Source organism: Podarcis filfolensis (assembly GCF_964270895.1).
Source record: "Podarcis filfolensis genome assembly, chromosome: 17".
NCBI classification, from domain to species: Eukaryota; Metazoa; Chordata; class Lepidosauria; order Squamata; family Lacertidae; genus Podarcis; species Podarcis filfolensis.
In genome coordinates, this window is record NC_139621.1 from 29,220,311 (window position 1) to 29,242,954 (window position 22,644).

At 45.6% G+C, this 22,644-nt stretch overlaps 2 protein-coding genes across 3 annotated transcripts; both read right to left on the minus strand.

The window, feature by feature from the left end:
* Positions 1 to 760: 760 nt before the first annotated feature.
* LOC310752890 (protein NipSnap homolog 3B-like) lies at positions 761 to 9,585 on the minus strand. Of its 2 annotated transcripts, XR_014543034.1 has the most exons (7): positions 9,427 to 9,585; positions 7,396 to 7,618; positions 5,589 to 5,744; positions 4,426 to 4,575; positions 2,431 to 2,517; positions 1,936 to 2,331; positions 761 to 1,786 (listed from the first exon to the last, which is right to left on the minus strand). XR_014543034.1 is itself a non-coding variant. In XM_083594035.1 (6 exons), exons 1-6 carry the CDS (start codon positions 9,484 to 9,486, stop codon positions 2,255 to 2,257), a joined length of 753 nt encoding a protein of 250 aa, XP_083450161.1. In that variant the 5' UTR covers positions 9,487 to 9,585; the 3' UTR covers positions 761 to 2,254. The 2 variants fall into 2 exon arrangements, 1 of the variants encoding a protein (XP_083450161.1); XM_083594035.1 differs by having other exon boundaries at positions 761 to 2,331.
* Positions 9,586 to 12,314: 2,729 nt separating this feature from the next.
* Positions 12,315 to 19,122, minus strand: LOC310752855 (E3 ubiquitin-protein ligase TRIM32-like). Its single transcript, XM_083593967.1, has 3 exons — positions 18,939 to 19,122; positions 14,754 to 15,296; positions 12,315 to 12,730 (listed from the first exon to the last, which is right to left on the minus strand). Exons 1-3 carry the CDS (start codon positions 18,948 to 18,950, stop codon positions 12,383 to 12,385), a joined length of 903 nt encoding a protein of 300 aa, XP_083450093.1. The 5' UTR covers positions 18,951 to 19,122; the 3' UTR covers positions 12,315 to 12,382.
* Positions 19,123 to 22,644: the final 3,522 nt, after the last annotated feature.

Genomic DNA, 22,644 nt, shown 5'->3' on the forward strand with positions numbered 1-22,644 from the left:
CTCCCTGTGTGTGGAATGCTCTCCCCAGGGAAGTTCGCCTGGCACTTTCATTATACAGCTTTAGGCACCAGGGGAAAACATTCCTTTTTTACCAGACCTTTGGTTGATCTGATTGACATCTATGCCCTTTTAAAATGTGGTTGTTTTGATTTTGATTTTGCCCTGTGAACTGCACTGAGACCTCCGGGTATAGAGTGGTATATAAATTCAATTAACAACAACGAAAACAAAATGGGTGATGGATCCTGACGTGCACATAACAAAAAGCAGCAGCCTTCCACACACAGCAAGGCACCCTGCATGGTATGTATTGTTCTGAGAGGCAGTTTTTGGTGGTGCTTCCTTAAGCAGCAAGCTCTCTCGGAACCTATCAGTCCCAGACATCCCTCTGCATAGCCAGGGTGGGCAGCTGGTGAGAAGAATGAAGCTCCTTAATTGCCGAGGGCATGGATCCCAGGGGTAGCAGGAATTAGTGCTGCTGGTAGGATTTAAAGGTCCAAAATATATGTAAATATCTAATGTCGTTGTGCATACACACACACTGAAGGTATACAAATCAGGCAGTCTGAAATGCTTGCGAACACATTGATGTATTACAGGCGCCCCCAAACTCGGCCCTCCAGACGTTTTGGGACTACAACTCCCATCATCCCTGAACACTGGTCCTGTTAGCTAGGGGTGATGGGAGTTGTAGTCCCAAAACATCTGGAGGGCCGAATTTGGGGGTGCCTGGTGTATTAGAATAAAAACATCAAAGCGCTGGCAGATTAATATCTTTATTAGAACTAACCAAAAAGAAAGTAACAAAATAATCAGCGAGCTTTATAGAATTCCTGTTCTGTCTGATTATGTTAAATTAAAAAGGGAAATGGGGGAGTGTTGGGGGACATGGTACAAAAGCCCCACTGCTGTGCATGGTGCGATTTTAGAAACAGAAAAACTAATTTCAAAATCAAAACAGAGTTCCTTTTGTGACTCATGGAAATACACCAATGGGGTGAGACAGCGGTATGCATCAGGAAAGGGGCCCAGGCGACTAAACAGTATTGCACCCCTTGAGATTTAGTCTTCGGTTCTATTTCTGCTTTTGCTTATAATTGCCGTATAGGTGCACCATATCTGATAGTGTCATGTGCCAGAATGACATGTTGAAACGGGTTGTAGAGGACACTTTCCCAGAGGTGTGGATGTATGACTTGGGATAGTTGAAGGCTAACCTCTCATTGTGCTATAAAACTTCGGGTTTTTAGAAAAGTTTATTGGGCTTAAAAGCTTAAACCCTGGGGAAATAGTTGTCCTCTAAAATGCAGGGAAAAACCAGTTACTAAAATATTACACAATTCAGTTGGGGGGTGTTTCAGAAGGACTTCATCCATTTTTTAATTTTACATTGACAACCCTGATCGTCATTTCTTCCCATAACAAATCCCACAAAGTAATCAGATGTAGCCTGAACAATCTATTATAGTTACTGTAAAACATTATTAGGAAATGCATCTCTAATTTTAACACTGTTCATGCTTCATTGTAATCTGGATAGTGGATGTTAATCTGTAAAAGCAGTACTAGGAATTATATGTTAATGTATGGTAGATTCCCCATTAAGGCTATGATTAATCCAGTGGGATTCTGGGATGTTTGGGGGTGTAATATTTTATTTTACTTTACTTTTCACGATTTTAAAACGGTATGTGCATAAAACAAAAAGCATCAGCTCAGATTTGTCCTGCATATTTTCACTTATCAATGATAAAAACCTAAGAGCTGATTGTGTGTTAAATGTAACCTAAGATGTTCACAGAATTTGAGAGCCAGTGTGATTAGATATTCAGTCCAGGAACTGAGAGACCAGGGGTTCAAATTCCCATTTGGCCATGAAGTAACCATGAAGTCCGGGTGACCTCGGACTAATCACTATCACTCAGCCTAGCCTACCTCACAGGGCTGATGTGAGGATATAATGGAGAGAAGAAGCATATAAGCCCATTTAAACCCCTTGGAGGACAAATGGGATATAAATGTCATAATAAGTAAATACATAACTATAGTTTGAATCTACATATTTTTAAGGCAAGCAAGCTAGTGTGTATTCTTTGCTAGCAAGCGGCGGGAACATCAAGTTTCGCACACGCAATTCAACATTTTGCAAGACTACACTCAATTTGCATCAAGGCACAAACATTGCAATTGGAGGATAAAAGTGCCGAAATAAAGAAAGGATGTGTTCATCTGTTGCCTTTCATCTGCTAGAGAACTATTTCAAAGGCGAAAATGGTGCAGGAATCAGGAGCATGTTTTGCTGGGATTCCAAGTACTGAACGTTCTCCCGTACTGAAAGTAAATGCAATGTAGGACAAAACCGGGTTAAACTTTCTGAGCAGCGTTAAAGAAATGTTGGCACATATGCCAAGACACACCATCACCTCTTACCTGCTGCTACCACCCTGGCATCTTCGTGGGCAAAATGCCTCCCAGCCGCACGGCTATCAGGATTCTCATACCACCAAAGCACATGAACTGTGAAAACAGGAGCAAAACCAAGGTCAGCTCTGGAAAAAGTTTATCCACGGTTAAGTATAACTGATTCAGTTCAAACAGAAATGAAAAATGTATGTGTACTAATGAAGGTTTAAAATGGAATGTGGCTAAACATGTATTGCTGAAGGGTTGCTAATATTGGGGGTTTTCCAGTATTGTTTTCTAAAGGACTCTGGGCTTTTGCTGAGTGAATCTAATTGTTGTTTTCTGCTAGTTAACATGTGAGTGTTGCAACCTTAGATCACGTAATGAAGGTATTGAGTTGCAAATCTCCATTTTGAAGGGAGCTGCCTTTGAGTCTTGGTCTCCCAAACTCTATGGAGTGAAGATGTAGATGAAGCTCTCAGCCTAAGTGTCAGGTGTGAGTGCAGGAGCCAGGCCCTGTGACCAATAGGACTCTGCAGGACTGGGGCTTTCCTAAGTTTGTTCTGAAGAGGCAAGGCATGGCCACACAGGTGAGGCCGATTGGTAACTCACAGCACCTGGTGGCAAGAGCCGGGAAGGGATATAAGGTCAGCATTTTCCCTTTAGCTCTTTGCCACAGCAACATATTCCCTGCCTTGCTGTGTTTGACTCCTTGCTTCTTGATCCTTGGACCCCTGACTTCGTGACTCATTGCTTCCTGATCCTTGGACCCTTGGCTTCTTGACTCCTGGCTCTCTGACCCTCAGACTCTTGGCTTTCTGGCTTCTGGATTCCCGTTCCTGCTCCCACCCCGCCATCTTGCCCCCGGTCCCGACGTCCCCAGCCGGGACTTTGATCACCCGTGAACCAGACCGTGACACTTAAGGCCAATGAAGGCTGGAAAGCAGGTTGTAGAGAGAGAGGGAGGGAGAGTGACCTTTGCTTATAGGTCTGTTTAGGTTATTTTATATTTTCTAAGATGCAGAGCCTGTGCTGGACAGCACAAGACACTGTATGAATATTTTTGGATATATCATTTGATGTTTCTGTTTTATTTTGAAGAGTTCTGCTAGTAAAATTTGAACAATATTTTCATGGGTCTGGACAATGCTTCATTTCCAAAAGGGGTCAGTTTTCATGCACCCAGTTACTTCAAACTGCACAATAGTAATATCTGCAACACTCAGATCTAGAGAGGAAGATCCTGGGCGCACAAGTCCCAATGGGCATCTGATTGGCTACTGTGAGAACAGTTTGCTGGACGAGACTTTGACCTGACCCAACAGGACTCTTCTTATGTCTTTATGTAAACTCACTCTGTGCATGTTCAGAAGTACCTTTCATCATTACCTCCTATGCACGGCCAAATATGGGACGGTGTGATGATAAATGGAAGTGATTAACAAAGAAGGGGAGAAGTCACAGGATTAAGACAACAGTTTCAAGATATTACTTTCTGCTTCACCACTGGACATAATCCATAGCACAAAGGAATGTCGGTGCATGTCAGATCCCTCCACAGAAATGAATGGAAACTAGCATGTCTAACCGAGCATGACCAACAGCCTGGATAGCTCACTGGGATAGAATGTGGTGCTGATAATGCCAAGGTTGCTGGTTTGATCCCCATATGGGACAGCTGCATATTCCTGCATTGCAGAGCATTGGGCTAGATGATCTTGGTTCTCCCTATGGTGTCCAAACTTTTTTCAAAGAGGGCCAGATTTGATGAAGTGAAGGGCCATGAGGGCCAACCAAAATCGTTGACCTTTTTTTAGGATTGAAGTTTTTTTTTAGGATTTTACCCCAGGAAATAAACTGCCACAGGGGCCGGATTACACAGGCAGGCGGGCCGAATTAGGCCCCCGAAACGGACTTTGGACATGCCTGGGCTAGATGATAGTCGGGGTCCCTTCCAACTCTACAGTTCTATGATTCTATGTGTGAAACTACAGATCATAACACAGGGAATAGGTTTTGTACCTGTATTAAGTAATCCGTATTCTGTATGGAAGACACCAATCAGTTTAGAATAGTCTTTGCTGATGTGCGCATCAATCGCTGCTTTAAATGACTTTCCCCACAAAGCGGGTCCACCTGGTTTCAACTGATAAGTAACCAACTCATAAACTCCTAGACAGGTGGGGTGGGGAGAGGGAGGAGACAGAAATTATCAGCTAGATACAAAAATACAAAATAAAAAGCTGCTCACCCTATGCTGATCTCTTCACCAACAATTTATTTTCAGCCTACTTTTTAGTTCTTTGATGATGACCCAAAATTTCTGCATTTCATGAACATCTATGCTTCCCTCTCTTTGAACAGCGTGCTTAGGTTTCTAATTTATTTTTTGTTTTTGAGCAGTTACAACCATGTACCCGTCACTGCCAATTCTTCCCTGCAAATCCATATAAGGGTAGTTCTTCTACCCTTATCTGTGGGTAAGTGTATTTTAGAGAAGGGGAATAAAAACCTCTCAAGATCTGAAGTGGGCAAAACAATTTTATCTCGGGGAAGCTACGGATATGGAAAGATATTCTACCGATATGAACGATGAAATATACTGGGAGACATGGACTGTTTTTTGAATCGCTACGAAAGATGGATGTTTTGAACCAAAGCTATAGCTTAGGTCCATTAATGGGGGGGGAGGGGGAGATCAGGCTATGAAAAATTCCACTTCTGTTTCTCCTGCTTACCTCCTTGCATGTCTGTTTTATTTTTGACCAAATGATTCTACTACAGTATGAAGCGTGTTTCAAATTCAACTGCAAACAATGAAGAGCTTTGGCATGGACATAGGAATTTTGTTGCGGGGGCAGGCAGGCCTTTTGTTAGGAGGGGCAGAACCTCAGTTAGCTATGTATTTTTATTGATTGGGGGGCAGCGGCCCCCCTGCCCCCCGGCTACGCCCATGAGCTTTGGAGTGGCTTCTTCCAGAAATTAGGAATCTGCACAGCACTACATTTGCAGGGCACTTCTCATAGGAATTCCTCTTCCCCCTTGACCCAGTGACCAGAAAGGGCCAGAGCAGCCTGTGGTGGCACAGTAATGTTACTTATGCCCTCTCCTCGAAATGCTCCCTGAAATTTGTTCCAATACTAAAGACCAGTACCGTATACTGTTAGTGCAGTAAGACAGCTCACCTGGCTTTGGAGAACTCCCGAGCTCACACCAGGGGACCATGTAAGCAATTTCCATATGCTGCTTGTCTAGGAATTGAAGAAGTACTGACAGTCTTTCCTGCCATTCTTTATCAGCGACCACAGCTTTCCTTACAGCTCTCCTGTGGGCAAAGTTGTCTATATAAGAAAGCAAAGAAGTGTTAGAACTCCTTTGGCCAGGTTCAATGGGCAGGCTAATAATAATAATAATAATAATAGTAATAATAATAATACAGTGGTACATCGGGTTAAGCCACAGAGCCTATGACTTGCTGATCAGAAGGTCGGCGGTTCGAATCCCCGCGACGGGGTGAGATCCCGTCGCTCTGTCCCTTCTCCTGCCAACCTAGCAGTTCAAAAGCACGTCAAAGTGCAAGTAGATATATAGGTACCGCTCCGGTGGGAAGGTAAACTGCTCTGGTTCCCCAGAAGCGGCTTAGTCATGCTGGCCATATGACCCGGAAGCTGTATGCCAGCTCCCTCGGCCAGTAAAGCGAGATGAGCGCCGCAACCCCAGAGTCGGCCACGACTGGACCTAATGGTCAGGGATCCCTTTACCTTTACCTCGGGTTAAGAATTTAATTCGTTCTGGAGGTCCATTCTTAACCTGAAACTGTTCTTAACCTGAGGTACCACTTCAGCTAATGGGGCCTCCTGCTGCTGTCGTGCGATTTCTGTTCTCATCCTGAAGCAAAGTTCTTAACCTGATGTACTATTTCTGTGTTAGCGGAGTCTGTAACCTGAAGCGTCTGTAACCCGAGGTACCACTGTAATAATAATCTGGTTTGATGGAATTTTGTTCTTGCACAAGGACAGTTTGTTCTTGCACAAGGACCTTTAAGTAGGTGCATAGAGGTAAATACTTATGTGCATACCCAAGAAACCCATCAGGTTTTCAGAATTTATGGTGGGTAGGGAAATATCAATGGAAAGGATGGCACAACACACAGCACAAATACATCCCGTTGAGCACTGGCTGCCAGCGTGGGTGGGAAACATTGAGGATGATTTTGGAGCACAAGACCGAAAGTGCTCGTGTGTGAATGAAGCTACAAAAACACGCACACAAAATATTTGGTTCACCTTTGCATGAATGCTCTAACGTGGGCACAGCCTAGGTGTGCAATATCAAGTTCTGTGATTGACAAGCCATTGGAAGTCTCTGTGCTGACTAGGACTGATACAAATACTAGGAGTCTGGCCTATTGCTTGGTCAAACACAGCACTGCTTCTGATCTCTTGCTTCAGCCACCTGGACTCCAGAACCCCAGGTCTAAATTTGGATACAGACACCTACAATAATTGCAGCGACGTGGGTGGTGCTGTGGGTTAAACCACAGAGCCTAGGACTTGCCAATCAGAAGGTTGGCGGTTCGAATCCCCGCGATGGGGTGAGCTCCCATTGCTCGGTCCCTGCTCCTGCCAACCTAGCAGTTCAAAAGCACATCAAAGTGCAAGTAGATAAACAGGTACCGCTCGAGCGGGAAGGTAAACGGCGTTTCCGTGCGCTGCTCTGGTTCACCAGAAGCGGCTTAGTCATGCTGGCCACATGACCTGGAAGCTGTACGCCAGCTCCCTCGGCCAATAAAACGAGATGAGCGCTGCAACCCCAGAGCCGGTCACGACTGGACCTAATGGTCAGGGGTCCCTTTACCTTTACCTACAACAATTGCAGCGAATTAACCTGGCAGTAAACCTTCCCGAAATATCTACAATCGCTTGAGAAATATCCTACTCAGGATCTGCATAGAGGTCCCACATGGTTAAAGCGCTACCACGCAGTACCTACCATATTTCCAAATATGGAAAGCCTTATTCATTGACCCAAACTCCGCGGTCCAGAATCCAATCATCTCAGAGTGAGCCACGCGAATGTTGATGCTTTTATTGACCAACTCGAGGAATTCCTTTGCCTTTGCTGGTTTGATATCATAAGTACGGAGTTCATAGAAGGTGCCAACATCTTGCCTGGGTCCTGTGGCAAGAGACGAGCAAACCTGATACAGACTTGGCTTAAAAGAGAGACATAAAAGCAAGAATTCCAGTTAGAAAATGAAATGAGGGTTTTGTTTCTAAGTTTGCAGCCATGCTAATAATTATTTGGATCAGTAGTATGCTCTATTACAAGGTATAGTTTTAGTATGTGAAGCTGCAAATGCTTCTTTAATTTTTTAATCTACTTAGTGCAACAAACCTAAATTAATAACAATAACAACAACAATAATAATAATTAACAATTTATTATTTAAACCCTGCCCACCTGGCTGAGTTTCCCCAGACACTCTGGGCAGCTTCCAACAGAATATTAAAAACACCATAAAACATTAAAAAATTCCCTAAACAAGTTTGATCTTGTTTGCTCACTAGCTTTTCATCTTCAGCGGCTACACATATAAATTTAAATTCATAGCACATCCTGAAGACAAGTTTGGGGAAGAAAAAACAGCAGAGAGAGAAGAATCGCATAAAAACATTTTATCAACTTCCTTGAAATTTCCCACCTTTTCCTGACTTATTCCTAAATTCCAAAGGACAGCACTGGGTCTTACAATATATTTTTTTTAAATGCTCTGTAATATCAACAGAAGGAGAATTCTGTAACTTGGGCAGTGGTGAGGGAGAGGCAGTCATGGGAACATCTGTCTTTAATCCAGTTGCCTTCTGATGCACATATGGCCTCGGAAAAGGGCATCCTCAAAAAGATTCATTATCTTGGAGATTGTAATAGGATACAAAGAAGCGAACGCACTGGGAAACCTGTAGATTAGGATCAGTAGCTTGAATCCTTTCCGCAAGAGAACAAGGGGCCAGTGTAGACCCTGAAGGGCAGCAATACAGTGGTACCTCATGTTACAGATGCTTCAGGTTACATACACTTCAGGTTACAGACTCCGCTAAGACTCTGGCTAAGCCAGCAATAGTAACTCAGGTTAAGAACTTTGCTTCAGGATGAGAACAGAAATTGTGCTCTGACGGCGCGGTGGCAGTGGGAGGCCCCATTAGCTAAAGTGGTGCTTCAGGTTAAGAGCAGTTTCAGTTTAAGAACGGACTTCCGGAACGAATTAAGTACTTAACCCGAGGTACCACTGTACTGCCAAGGGGAAGAAATTGCCTCTTTGCAGTGCAGAGTTTGCAGGAAATATCTCAACCCAGCAATGCAATGTGCTGTGTGTGCGTTTTTTGGTGGGGCCTTTGCCAATGATCACTTCTGGCCTGCAACCTTCCGGTTGGCTAACCTTGACGGCAGTTCTTGAGCTGAAGAAGGTGAATCACCTGTATCTTAAAGGCACAGGGGCCAGTTAGAAAGCTGGAAATCCAAACCGAATGAGGCAACTAATCTATGAGAGTCAGCAATGGTGGAGATTTATACTGAAGGAATATTATCCTTTCCAGCGTGCCTCTGCTTTCCTCCTCTCCGGGCAGGCTCCTGCACTGTTAAAGATTCACGTAGCAGGCAGAAATCCAACAGGTAACACCTACCCATCTTAGAAGCGCCACACACCTGTTGGGTGCCTGCCTGTTATAGGCAGGGGGACCCTACAAGCGTGTCCGCCTCCCCACGTGGGAACTGGGAACCTTCCTTTCCCCAAATCCCGGGTGTATGAAACAGGAGCTCGCTGCGTGAAAATGAGCAGGTGACGATTTCCCCCTACCCTTCCCGGAAAATGTGATACGGTTAAAAATGGTATGGTCTCCATACCCATGGGCGCGCAGCTGCACAGAAATGAAAAGCAGTTTAAAAGTTGGCAGCCTCGTTCCCGATGGACTTGGGAAGTCAGGAGAAGAAATCTGAAGCCTGGCGCCTCTTTCCCGGCTTTACCTGGGCTTTGCACCCCGATAACGCAGCTCTGCGGAGGGAGCCGAGGACGTGCGAGCCCATCGTGCAGCGCCCGCCGACAGCTTTGCTGCGAAGGAAGCAAAAGGCTCCTTGCACGGCTTCGCCCCGACCCTTTGCCTATGGAGGCTGCAGGGAGACAAAAAGACTCGTGGCGCTTTCCAAGAATAGCAGCTGCAGGAAGATCTTCCTGCAAGACCAAACCGGGAAGGTAGACTGCAATCGCCCATAAATGTTTGGGGGTTCCAGTTTGGTAGTTAAAACGCTTTGCAAACCAGAAGCAATGAACTCAGCTGTTGTATCCAAACAGATTATAATTGCGTGCCTTTTTTTTTTTAATGCCTTATGGTCATTCTGGAAAGATTGGGTGAGGGTGATAATGAATGAATAAACCTGTTTGTCGGCTCACAAGGCTCTTCCCCCGCCTTGCGAAAAGGCAGAAATATTGATCTCATCCGGACTATGTTGACATTTTCGTTTCAAATGAACAGGATCCAGTGGATTCAAATGGCGTGTGTGACCACATATTGCGATTGATTTTGTGTGGGGGTGGGGGTGTCTTACCTGGGTCCCCCAATATTTTATTCAAGAGTTGGCACCCCACTTCCGTGGTGCCAAAAAGGTAGTTTGTCCACCTTTGGTCCCCCACCCCCCTGCACTCAACAGTGGCTCCTAGATGCTGTCAGCGTGGACCGTGGCCACATCCCAGGAAATGGCTAAACCAGGTGAGGGTAGCAGATGGGTGTCAAAACCTTGGTGAGTTAGGGACATCTCCTGCATGTGAAGACAGGCTCCATCAGATTGAGTGGACCAGAGCCATAGTGGGTCCAACGGTCAAGAAGGTGGTCTTCACATGCTGTAGAGGGAAGTGAGGGGCAGATGGGGCTGGTCCACCTGGGAAGGTAGCCCATGTAGGAGAAGGAAAACTCTGATCCTGAACCTCTGCTGCCTTGCTACCTTTGAAGGTGACCCGGAAACTACAACTAATCCAGAATGCGGCAGCTAGACTGGTGACTGGGAGCGGCCGCCGAGACCATATAACACCGGTCTTGAAAGACCTACATTGGCTCCCAGTACGTTTCCGAGCACAATTCAAAGTGTTGGTGCTGACCTTTAAAGCCCTAAACGGCCTCGGTCCAATATATCGGAAGGAGCGTCTCCACCCCCATTGTTCTACCCGGACACTGAGGTCCAGCACCGAGGGCCTTCTGGCGGTTCCCTCACTGCAAGAAGCCAAGTTACAGGGAACCAGGCAGAGGGCCTTCTCGGTAGTGGCGCCCTCCCTGTGGAACACCCTCCCATCAGATGTCAAAGAGAACAACAACTACCAGACTTTTAGAAGACATCTGAAGGCAGCCCTGTTTAGGGAAGCTTTTAATGTTTGATGTAGTACAGTATTTTAATATTTTTTTTTTGGAAGCCACCCAGAGTGGCTGGGGTATAAATAATAAAGTATTATTATTATTATTATTATTATTATTATTATTATTATTATTACTTGCAGGACACCTTCGGGAGAAGAAAAGGCTATGGAGGCAATGCAGGAATCTCACCTAGATCTTAGTTGCAAGCAGGGATATTTTTCTAGAAAAAGAGGTGCTGGAGCTCACCACGAACTTCTCCCTTGTTCTCTTCAAATGACAATGGCGCCCACCTGAGAGGTGCCGGAATGGGGTTCTGGTGAGCTTTGGCTGAAAAAAAGAAGCAGCACTGGGTGCAAGTATAGCTCAGTTGGTAGAGCATGAGACTCAGGGTTGTGTGTTTGGGCCCCACATTGGGCAAGATATTCCTGCATTGCAAGGGGGTTGGACTAGATGACCCCAAGGGATCTCTTCCAACTCTACAATTATGATTTTATACATGACCATCCAGCCTCTGTTTACAAGTCTCCAAGGAAGGAGAGTCCACCACCTCTCATCTGCTCCGCTGTCAAAACAGCTTCTTACCAAGAGGTTTTTAGGAACGGGGCAGGCATGTGCTTGTTCCTTTTATTTCTTTCCCTCCCTCGCCCATGCTCAGCTTTCTAACTGCAGGCTGACAGTGTATGTGAACGTAATTTGTTTTAACTATTCTGTAAAGGTGGCCATGAAGCTTAATCTTTTTAGAACAGGAAACATAAGCATATTGCTGCAAAATAGCCAATGGGGTGTGCCCATCCAGCCTGCCTCCGAAGGACATTACAGAAACAGAATCACGCCTTTTCTTCCCGTGTCAGCAAGCATGGATGTGCTGCATTGGGATGGAAAATCAGCTACAGATTTTGTTCTCTGGGACCTTCCAAAATGGCTGCAGGAGTGGGAATATTTGCCACGCATCGGTTTGGGCCAAACATTGCAGACTGTATACATAAGTACAGTGGTACCTCGGGTTACAGACGCTTCAGGTTACAGACTCCGCTAACCCAGAAATAGCACCTCGGGTTAAGAACTTTGCTTCAGGATGAGAACAGAAATCGTGTGCCAGCAGCGTGGCAGCAGCAGGAGGCCCCATTAGCTAAAGTGGTGCTTCAGGTTAAGAACAGTTTCAGGTTAAGAATGGACCCCTAGAACGAATTAAGTTCTTAACCCAAGATACCACTGTAATATATCACAGGCTTTAGGGATGTTATGGATTGGGGTGGGTGGTTAGGCTACATGCCAAGACTCTTCTAATTCCTGGATCCAGCAAGCAAGAATTCAAATTCCTGGACTAGCCAGCGTAGCATCCTGATGAGGCAATAGCCTAAGTATGGGCCATTAAAGTAACAAAGGAAGTGGCTTTGTGCCAGATAACAAACGGGTGGGCCCCCTCCCTCCCTTAGCTAGCTGGTAGTTAGAAAAGCAAAGACCAGAGTGAATAGTTGAGTTATGTGAGCTAGAAGCTGGAAGCAAGGCTGGGAAGACAGAGAGTCAGCTGTGTTTATTCCAGTGAGTTCCCTTGCTCATTGAAGGCGGCGACTTGCTCATTTGTACCGATAGATTTTAACACAGTGGTTGTAGCAGTCGGTGACAGCTATCATCCCATGGTCCAGCATGGAGAGTCCGCTTGGTCCTAGCAGGCCCTCGTTCACCAATACAGTACTGAGGGATGAGTCGGGATTAAACATCACAATGCAGTTTTCTCCTTCATCGGATACGAAGATGTTCCCGTGCCCATCCTCACAGATGCCAGAAGGGTTTTCGAAGGTATGAACACGCCCGTACCGCGGGCCTATAGTCCTTTTCACCTTATTTCCCTTGTCGAGAACTTTGATGCAGCAGCCCTGGTACCTTCCGAAAAGCTGCCCTTCTGTAACTAAGATTTCGTCGTTCTGTGGGGGCGAAGTTGTGGAGCAAAGGGGGTGGAAGAGAGAACAATGTTAACAGTATTTCACACAGGTCTTAGAAAAGCTGCTTTGTAACTCAAAAAACAGTGCCTTTATTTCTCACCCAGCTATCCCTCCCACCTTCCAAAATAATTTAGGGAAATAGTCTCACAACAGCCTTGCAAAGTAGGATGTGGTGAGAGTTAGTAACTGGCCCAAGGTCACTAGGGATGAGGCTCTGAGCACAGAACAAGTCCTGAAGTTGTGACCTGAGGGCCGTCAGGCAAGGATTCAACCTGTGTGATCTGATTCAGGCTTGCCCAAAGGATGAAACTGCACAAAGAACAGACAAATTAACTCCTTATCCCAACAGACCAGGTGAAAGACTAGGTCAGGTGATACTCTCTGACCTGAAGAACTAAGGAACTTCTTATTTGCTCTCCTCCTTTTTCTTCATTCTCAACTCCACATGATCCAAGTCTGACACCCTGTGGTTTCTGTGGTTGTGCAGAGATTTGAACACCAAACCTGAGTCCAGTGCTCTTCTGACACTATACCACACACCGACTCATAGGGAGAACCAAGTTTGCTATTTGTCAAAGGTTTAGGCAGAAACCAGCACATACTTCACCGGGATGCGTATTGGATTGAAAACCTTTAATTGGGTGATTCAGAGAGCAAATGTCCACCTACTTCAATGGGCCGATACAAATGAGATTAAATAGGGAAAAGAGAAAGAAAGAAGTAGCCAACTGACAGGGCCAGAAAGCAGCTGGGGCAGCTTGAAAATCTTGGCCCCATCTACAATAGGTCCATCCAGGGGCAGTTGTGAATGCCATCCATAGTGCATCCAACCCATCCATTGGGATCCACATCAACATCAGCCATGCCTGTACATGCACATTTCTGCCTGTGGGTCAGAAGGACTCTGCGCACATAGAATCATAGAATCGAAGAGTTGGAAGGGACCTTGAGCATCATCAAGCCCAACTCCCTTGCAATGCAGGAATATGCAGCTGTCCCATCCGGGGATCGAAACTGCAGCCTTGGCATTATCAGCACCATGCTCTAACCCATGGATAGGCAAACTAAGGTCCAGGGGCTGGATACAGCCCAATCGCCTTCTAAATCTGGCCCATGGATTGTCTGGGAATCAGCGTGTTTTTACATGAGTAGAATGTGCGCTTTTATTTAAAATGCATCTTTGGGTTATTTGTGGGGCATAGATATTCGTTCATCCCCCCCAAAATATATATATATAGTCTGGCCCCCCACAAGGTCTGAGGGACAGTGGACTGGCAGCCCCCTGCTGAAAATGTTTGCTGACCCATGCTCTAACCAACTGAGCTATCTGTGCATCAAGTGAAACATATCCCCCACTTGGGCTCATGGGCACTCAATATGGATAATATGTGGGGTGGGGGGAACCCCCAACCAAAGGCCTTTCCTGAGGCCAGTCAATTTTATATCTGATGAAATGGTTCCATTGTTTTTAGGGTGCATATGTTGTTGTTTTAGAGTTGGTTGAATCAACTTTATTGTTCTCAGATATTGCGTTTTTGTGGTGTGTTTTTTTTAATGTGTACAGTGCTCCAGTGTGAAGCGGCCTATCAATTTGATTAACTTTGAGCCGATCAAAAGGCATCAATCCAAGCCAAAGCTTGGCACGTACATCTTGTTGAGATACGTTCTGGTTTCTGCCTGCATCTTTCACAAACCACAAGCTGCGTACTCCTTTTCTCTCTCAGTTGCCTTGATCCATCCAGCTCTCTGACACTCAACCAGGTGCTACAGGTAAGGTTGCGTGGAACCCTGAGCAGCTGGGATGCTCAAACAGTCCTTTACAAGGGTGCCAAGAGGAGTAAACAGAAGGAGGCCCTCCTGCTGCCTTCCTTTCCAAAGCCCCCAATGCCCCCATTTCTCTAGTTGCTGCCCACTTCACTGTCTAAACTTAGGCTAGAGGCTTGAAGCATTCTGTGCTACCAACCAATAAGCAGATATTTGGCCTTTCTGGGGTCTCATACTGTACCTTATTGGCTACCACCCGCACCGGCCTATGAAACCCTTCTATGGAACTTGTCTTCAGAACGGCGTTCATTCTCCAGTCCACTCCAATGATGTTAATTTTCCCTCCGTCACTCCAGTCTGTCACTGCAATTTTGTTCGCTTTCAAGACGGCTATCCCATATGAATTAGGCCAGGTGATTTTCGGAGACTTCAGCTCATGGATCAGCTCCCCATCTTTGCTGAAAAGCTGGATGATTCTGGTCCCGTTGGTAACGAGAAGCACGCCATTTTTCATGCAGGTAATGTCCCCCAGCCCTTTAATTGGTTCGAATCCATAAGGGAACCTTTGCTTAACCTGACCATCTGCGCTAAAGATCTGGATCTGCCCAGTTCCACTGTCTTTCACGGCCAAGTCACCTTCGGGAGTTGTTGTCAGGCTGTTTGGCCAAATCAGCTTGCCGGGGATTGTGCCATATCCTCCCACTATCTTTTCTAGAGAGTTGTAGTGGATCTTCTGGATTCCGGAAAGTTTCCATTTGTTGTTAAATCTGAGAACTTGTTCTAACTAACAAACAGAAAAGGAACAGGCAGCAATGAGTCGGATGGCACCTTTTAGGCTAGCGAAACATATTTTGTGGCCAAAGCTTTTGTCCGTTAGACGTTCCACTTTGTTCGGATGCAACAAGTGGTCCCTTAAATTAGGCTCAGGCTGAAGAGAAATGCTGCACCGCCTATACTCTAGCATTTAAACTTACAAAGCAGCAGGGCATATTCTGGACCTCTTTAAAGTTAAGGCACAGCTAATATGATCCTGCATATGAACTCTTGCTTAAGAACGTAAGCATCACATTTCAAGATCCAAACAAGAGTCCACCCAGTCTTGCTTCTAATAGTGGCTAGAAAGACGCCTCTGCAAAGCCTGTATGTGCAGAATAGCTACCTTTTGTTGTCATTAGTCCCCAGTATAATTGCTAATTAAGGGTATGCTGTATCTGCACATGGAGGCTGCATTTGGGGCTGCTTTATCTATTAGCCATTGATGGACTTTTCCTCCTTGAATTCATCTCAGCCTTCTCCAAAGCCCTCTTGAGGCCAAAGCAAACAATCCATTCTCCATCTGCTTTCTAGCAATACAGTGGAGATGGCATGGGAACATGAGACTACACGGCTCTGTCTAGCCAGTAGGGCTGGGTGATATATCAATATATCGTCCAAACTGGATTTGAAGTCCACATCGTGGTATCGGTTTCCTAATTTATGACCTGGCAAAATATCACAAAATGTGATGTTTGTTAAGAGCAGGCGATGTATCACCCCAAACCAGTTTGAAGTCCATTTCTACATACTGGGTTCATAATTTTTGTGACCTGGCAATATATCACAAATCATGACATGTGTGTGTGCTAGGCAAAAATCACAAGGTGGGGAAAACCGTGAAGCCAGCCAGTGCCTCTACATTGCACCATCCTTATTTCAGACACCATGATAAATCACAATGTTTAGCTGGAGGTAGGTAGCCGTGTTGGTCTGATGCAGTCGAAATAAATTTAAAAATTGTCCAGTAGCACCTTAGAGACCAACTAAGTTTGTTCTGGGTTTAAGTTTTGTGTGCATGCACACTTCTTCAGATATCTTAAAGGTAAAGGGCCCCTGACGGTTAGGTCCAGTCGCAGACGACTCTGGGGTTGCAGCGGTCATCTCGCTTTATTTGCCAAGGGAGCTGGCGTACAGATTCCGGGTCATGTGGCCAGCAGCTTCCAGGTCATGTGGCCAGTCATGTGAACCAGAGCAGCATATGGAAATGCCATTTACCTTCCCGCCAGAGCAGTACCTATTTATCTACTTGCACTTTGACATGCTTTCGAATTGCTAGGTTGGCAGGAGCAGGGACTGAGCAATGGGAGCTCACACCGTTGCGGGGATTCGAACCGCCGACCTTCTGATCGGCAAGCCCTAGGCTCTGTGGTTTAACCCACAGCACCACCTGCGTCCCTTCTCAGATATCTTAGTTGGTCTCTAAGGTGCTACAGGACAATTTTTAAATTTTTAAAAAATGTTTAGCTGGTGATATACATATCACAATGCTGAAAACCAGACAACGCCCAGGCCTGCTAGCCAGCCAGTGCCTCTACATAGCTCCATCCTTATTTCAGACGCCGTGATAAATCAAAATGTTTAGCTGGTAATATATATCACAATGTTGAAAACCAGATGGCGCCCAGGCCTGCTAGCCAGCCAAGCAACCCATCTCAGAGCCAGAGCAAAGCAAAGCAAAAGCATTCTCAGTTTGGAGGAGCCACCCAGTGGAAACATGTGGCAGTGACTGTAATGGCTGTGGTGGGGAAGAGACAAGCTGCTGTGTGTGCTTTGGGTTGCAAGAACCCCAGGAACAAGCTGGTGTGACCTAAATGGGAAGTGTTGGGGCAGGATTTGGGGGGCAGAAGTCCAGAGCGCACCCACCCACAGCAAAGTGAGCAGGAGGGTGCCCCAATTCCTAAAGTAATACACAGTTCCATCTCAGGAGTGGGGAGTTCCTATAAAACCTTAAAAGGAGCTTCTGTACTGTCACTGTTTTGCAAGAGGGATTCAAGCAGTTTACAGCCTTTCTCAACCTGTGGGTCCCCAGGTGTTGTTGAACTATAACTCCCATCACCCCTAGCTAGCAAGGCCAGAGCTCAGGGATGATGGGAGTTGTAGTCCAACAACATCTGGGGACCCACAGGTTGAGAACCACTGCGCCTAGTATAATAAACCTACCTTTTTTTAAAAAAAGACAACTTTAACTTTTTGTGGTTTAGAAAGTAACAGGGCACAGGGGGAAGAAATGTCATGAAAAGACCGGGACGGAGGAATGGCTGGTGGGAAGATGTGTAAACAACCGGCAAGCAAATCAGAATGAATGCAGATAAATGTTGTTGTGTAACTGCCCTGCACACAAATCAGGACAAAAGCTCAATTGAGAGCAAATATAACCTAACCTTCAATCGAAGCTTGGTGCAAGCAAATCAGGGCGAATGCTCAATAAATGGGTCCTCTGGAAGGGCCCTTAGTGAATCCTGGAGTCTAAAAACTATGCCACTGTATGCATTTATACATATACACATGTGCACAGCTAAATTTCCAGACCCTTCAAGTGTTAATATTTTCCAGGGACCGTCTCAGATTCACAGAAGCCATCCCAGTTTCTGATTTGATCCCAGAAAGCCCTGATTTTCCCTAAGAGATCCCTATTTCCGTCAGAGAAATGTTGGATGGTATGGAGTTATGCGGCGAGCCCAGCCATCTGAAGGTAGCCCTGTATAGCGAAGGTTTTTTAAAAATGTTTAATGCTTTATGATGCTTTTATAAATATGTTGGAAGCTGCCCAGAGTGGCTGGGGCAACCCAGTCAGATAGGCAGGGTATAAATGGTATTATTATTATTATTATTATTATTATTATGGGATAGGACATCCTGATTTTCATCAGAGAAATGTTGGAGGTTATGCACCCAACCGCACCTTTTCCAGAGCTACATTTCTTGGAGTGGTTTAACAGCCAGTCCCTCTTCCCAGGGGAGCACCCAATTATTTGAGAATGAACCCTGTTAAAATCTACGGGGCTTAGTTCTGAGTATACATCTACCGTATTTTTCGCTCCATAAGATGCACATTTTTCCTCTTAAAAAGTAAGGGAAAATGTCTGTGTGTCTTATGGAGTGAATGTGTGGTCCCTGGAGCCAAATCGCCTGAGTGTGGTGCGCGCCGATAGCCCGCCCTCCCGGGTTGCCAGCAGCCTCCCCTTTCCCCTGAAGCCCCGGGAAGGTTTGGGAGCAGCTGGCAGGTTGTTTGCCGAGAGAGGGGAGGAAGAGGACGGAGAGGAGGGGGACCAAGAAGCTGGGTGAAGGGAGAGGGGGTAGGTTGCCGTGAGTGGAGAGTCATGGTAGAGGGCAAAGGAGAGGCAGCAACGAAGGGGAGAAAGGGATGGAGACTGGAAAAGGGGACCGTGCTGCTTGGGGAGGGGGAGAAAAAAGTGAGGAGAAGGAAAGCCTCCCAAGCTGTGATTCAGAATATTTTTTCTTCTTGTTTTCCTGCTCTAAAAACTAGGTGCGTCTTATGGTTAGGTGCGTGTTATGGAGCGAAAAATACGGTATCTAACAGTACCTGGAAAATGGGGTGATGGTGATGGAAAGAGGTCTGCTCAACTACAGGTCTACAGGGTCAAATTACCTCTTTGTGCATAGTGCATGCAGAGCAGGGTAGATGTCCCAACTCTTATACATCCAGGAATCCGGGTTCACCAAAATGCTGGCACACTGCCCACTGGCCTCCCTACGGGCTCTGTTCTTCTCTTGCAAGCTGTCCATCATGGCTGCCTCCTGCTTCCCTTCCTCTGTACACCCCAGCTCCCTGCCCTCTCCCCTCTCCCATTGTTACATCAGTGTTGCAAACTGTATGAAGTGTGCAGAGGCAGGATCAGGATCCAGGTAAGGCACATAAAACAAGCAAGGCAGGTGTCGATACCTGTTCATCCTCTAGCTCCTTCAAAAAATAAGAATCTAGCATTGTTCCTTGGACAACTGTGGGGAATGTCCCTAGAATACAAAGAGGGGGAAGGGGGGCATATGAATTACAGATTGGTGCATTATTATTATTATTATTATTATTATTATTATATTTTACAATTGCATACACAAACTCAAAGTCAGTAGTCACATCCACCCCAAGTGTTTAACGCACACATAAAGCACATTTTAATTTTTTTTTTATTTAGTTTGTCAATCGCTATATCTTGCTCAGGGAAACCCAAAGTGGCCTAAAACCAAACAAATAGACAATAAGCCCTGCATAGATACGTTAAAACCAAGAGGAATTATAAGTACATTAAAAAAAAAATCCCACCCACTTCTAAAAGGCCACAGAAAGTTAAAGGCCTGGTTATAGAGGAAAGTTTTTGCCTGGCGTGTAAAGATATATAATGATGAGGCCAAGCGAGCCTCCCTGGGGATAGCATTCCACAAATGGGGAGCCACCACAGAAAAGGCCCTGTTCTTGTGTTGACACCCTCCCCCAAACACTCATGGAGGGGATTTCCCCAAAAGAACCCTGGGAAATGTGGTTTGTTATAGGTGAGGGGAGTGTAGCTTTGTGAGAGGTAAACTACAGAGGAGCATGTGGTTCACAAGGCTGCCGATACAGTGGTACTTCGGGTTAAGAAGAACTTAATTTGTTCTGGAGGTCCGTTCTTAACCTGAAACTGTTCTTAACCTGAGGTACCACTTTAGCTTATGGGGCCTCCCACGGCTGCTGCGCCACTGCTGCACGATTTCTGTTCTCACCCTGAAGCAAAGTTCTTAACCCGAGGTACTATTTCTGGGTTAGCGGAGTCTGTAACCTGAGGTACCACTGTACGTCATTGGCATCCATCTGTCTCGAAAGACAGTGGAGTGCGCCTCTGAGGGTGAAGTAAAACTGCTGTGTTAGCAACACTGAAGACACCTCCCTGGGGCGCAAGCAGTGTGTATGGAGGTCCTGGGTTGCCCAGACAACAAGATCCGCCCCCCCTCGACCTCGCTGATGACTGGCCCAAAGGAAAGCAGAGCAATACGTTTGGCACCAGCTTAGCTGCAGGGTCAAATGAGTGACCTGATGACCAGATAGGAGGAAATTTGCAGTTCCATCAAGACACTAGTCTTTGTCTAGCTACAGAACAATCTATATTCTCCCCCCGCTCCCGTTACTGCCTCTGCCACCAAAACCAGTGAAGTCTTGGGAGGTGAGGGCGGAAAAAAATGCTTGCAGGCAAAGATTAAGTCCCTGAACTGTGGGTTGGTCATTCCTTCTTTGTTGGTTTTAACCATCGGTCATAATAAAAGGTAAGAATTATAATAAAAGAGACAGATACAATTGCCACCTGGTAAACAATCATCCAGATCCCATCTAATAAAAACAACTCATTTTGTGCACATCTCCAGACACAAATATGAAAGAGGTTCCCTCTCTCCAATCTCTCTCTCGTGCAACTGGCTAAAAGAAATCCATTTTTTGTTTGGCAGCTTGACCATTGTGACCTTTCTAGCAAAAACACACAGAGATCTTAATCTTTTGTCTGTACAGCGTTGCAATAGCTCTTCAACACCCCCTTGGGATACAGAGACAGAACCTTAAATTTTAAATGATGTTTCAGTAACGGCCATCTTGAACTGCAGACAGCATCTGTTGAAACAGCAGGGGAGTCATTGTTCTCCTGACTGAACACTTGAAAAGAATCAATACAGAAGTCGCGGATTCCCGAGAAAATGTGATCATGTAATGCTATGGGACTTCTTACGCTGTTTCGTTTGTTCATTATGTCTGTTTTATTTTCTGCCTGTCTTCCAAGCGTAAAGAGCACACTCGCAGTCCCTCAGTTTAGTTTTCTGTTCAAACACCTACCAGGTGAAGACCTACTTAACTTCAGCGAGGCTAGTGTGTTGTGTGCTTTTGAGCTCTTAGCTTAACCATATTCATTTGCACAAAAAACATACCGTATTTTTCGCTCTATAAGACGCACCAGACCAGAAGACGCACCTAGTTTTTGGAGGAGGAAAACAAGAAAAAAAATATTCTGAATCTCAGAAGCCAGAACAGCAAGAGGGATCGCTGTGCAGTGAAAGCAGCAGTCCCTCTTGTTGTTCTGGCTTCTGGGATAGCTGCGCAGCCTGCATTCGCTCCATAAGACGCACACACATTTCCCCTTACTTTTTAGGAGGGAAAAAGTGAGTCTCATAGAGCAAAAAATACGGTATTTTGCCTTTCTTTCTAAAGCACATGTAACAGAGAAAGCCAGATATTTCATCATCATCATCATCATCAATAATATTTTTGCTAGAGACATCCATGCAGTTAAAGAAATCCATCATTCAGCATCCATGAACTGAAGGCTGCAATTATGGCCAAAACACTTTACAGGAGATCCATTTCTAAGACTATCATCCTTTGACCCCTTTTGTCTTCGACTTCAGCAATATGTTGTACTGAAGGAAATCTGCACCAACTCTAAGTACCCCAGGTCTGCAGCTACCCCTGTGACTCCTGCAAAGTGCTGGGGGAATGACTTTTTGAGCCATCTTAATAAAACAAGATAAACTTACTTAGCTCCTGGATATAGCGCAGTTGTAGCTGAGATCCAGCCGCAGCTTCTGTTCCTATAGCTTCATACCCAAGAGAATGATCTCCAATATCACCGTGCAACAGGATACTCCCGTCTGTTCAGCGCAGCTCTTTGTTCTGGTTTCTGGAGCTCCTGCTCTTTGAAAGGAAACTGCAATGTGCCATTTCAGAAGGACGGCGAAGAAAATGGCTCCTTTCTTGTTGCTGCATGTAGCTGGGGTATTATAGCGGGTATCTAGGCTGTGACTGCTTTGGATGGCCTTAGAAAAGTTATTGGCTTGCCAGCCCTGCCCTCTCTACCTATTATATGTAGATATAAACGGTCTCGGCCCAGTATACCTGAAGGAGCATCTCTACCCCATAGTCTAGCTCAGACACTGAGGTCCAGCTCCAGGGGCCTTCTGGCAGTTCCCTCACTGCGAGGTGTGAAGTTCCAGGGAACCAGGCAGAGGGCCTTCTTGGCAATGGCGCCCTCCCATCAGGTGTCAAGGAGATAACTACACAACTTTTAGAAGACATCTGAAGGCAGCCCTGTATCATGAAGTTTTTTATGTTTGGACTTTTATTATGTTTTTATATGTGCTGGAAGCCCCCCAGAGTGGCTGGGGAAACCCAGCCAGATGGGCGGGGTATAAATCATAAAAATATTGCTATTGTTATTAGGCCTACTTTACAAGGATAGTGTGACGATGAGTGAGGCAACGTCTGTGCAATGCTTTGATCCATTACGAAATGTGCTACATAAGCACAACAAAGATGGAAGTCAAGGAAATGAACTCTTAGA

Coding starts and splice junctions, on each gene's coding strand:
- LOC310752890 (XM_083594035.1), bottom strand. CDS start 9,486: ATGGGCTCGCACGTCCTCGGCTCCCTCCGCAGAGCTGCGTTATCGGGG. Junction 4,576..5,588: donor CGGGAGTTCTCCAAAGCCAG/GTGAGCTGTCTT, acceptor CCACCTGTCTAG/GAGTTTATGAGTTGGTTACT. Junction 2,332..2,430: donor TGCCAGGGTGGTAGCAGCAG/GTAAGAGGTGAT, acceptor ATTTACTTTCAG/TACGGGAGAACGTTCAGTAC.
- LOC310752855 (XM_083593967.1), bottom strand. Junction 12,731..14,753: donor TGCGGGTGGTAGCCAATAAG/GTACAGTATGAG, acceptor TCGCCCCCACAG/AACGACGAAATCTTAGTTAC.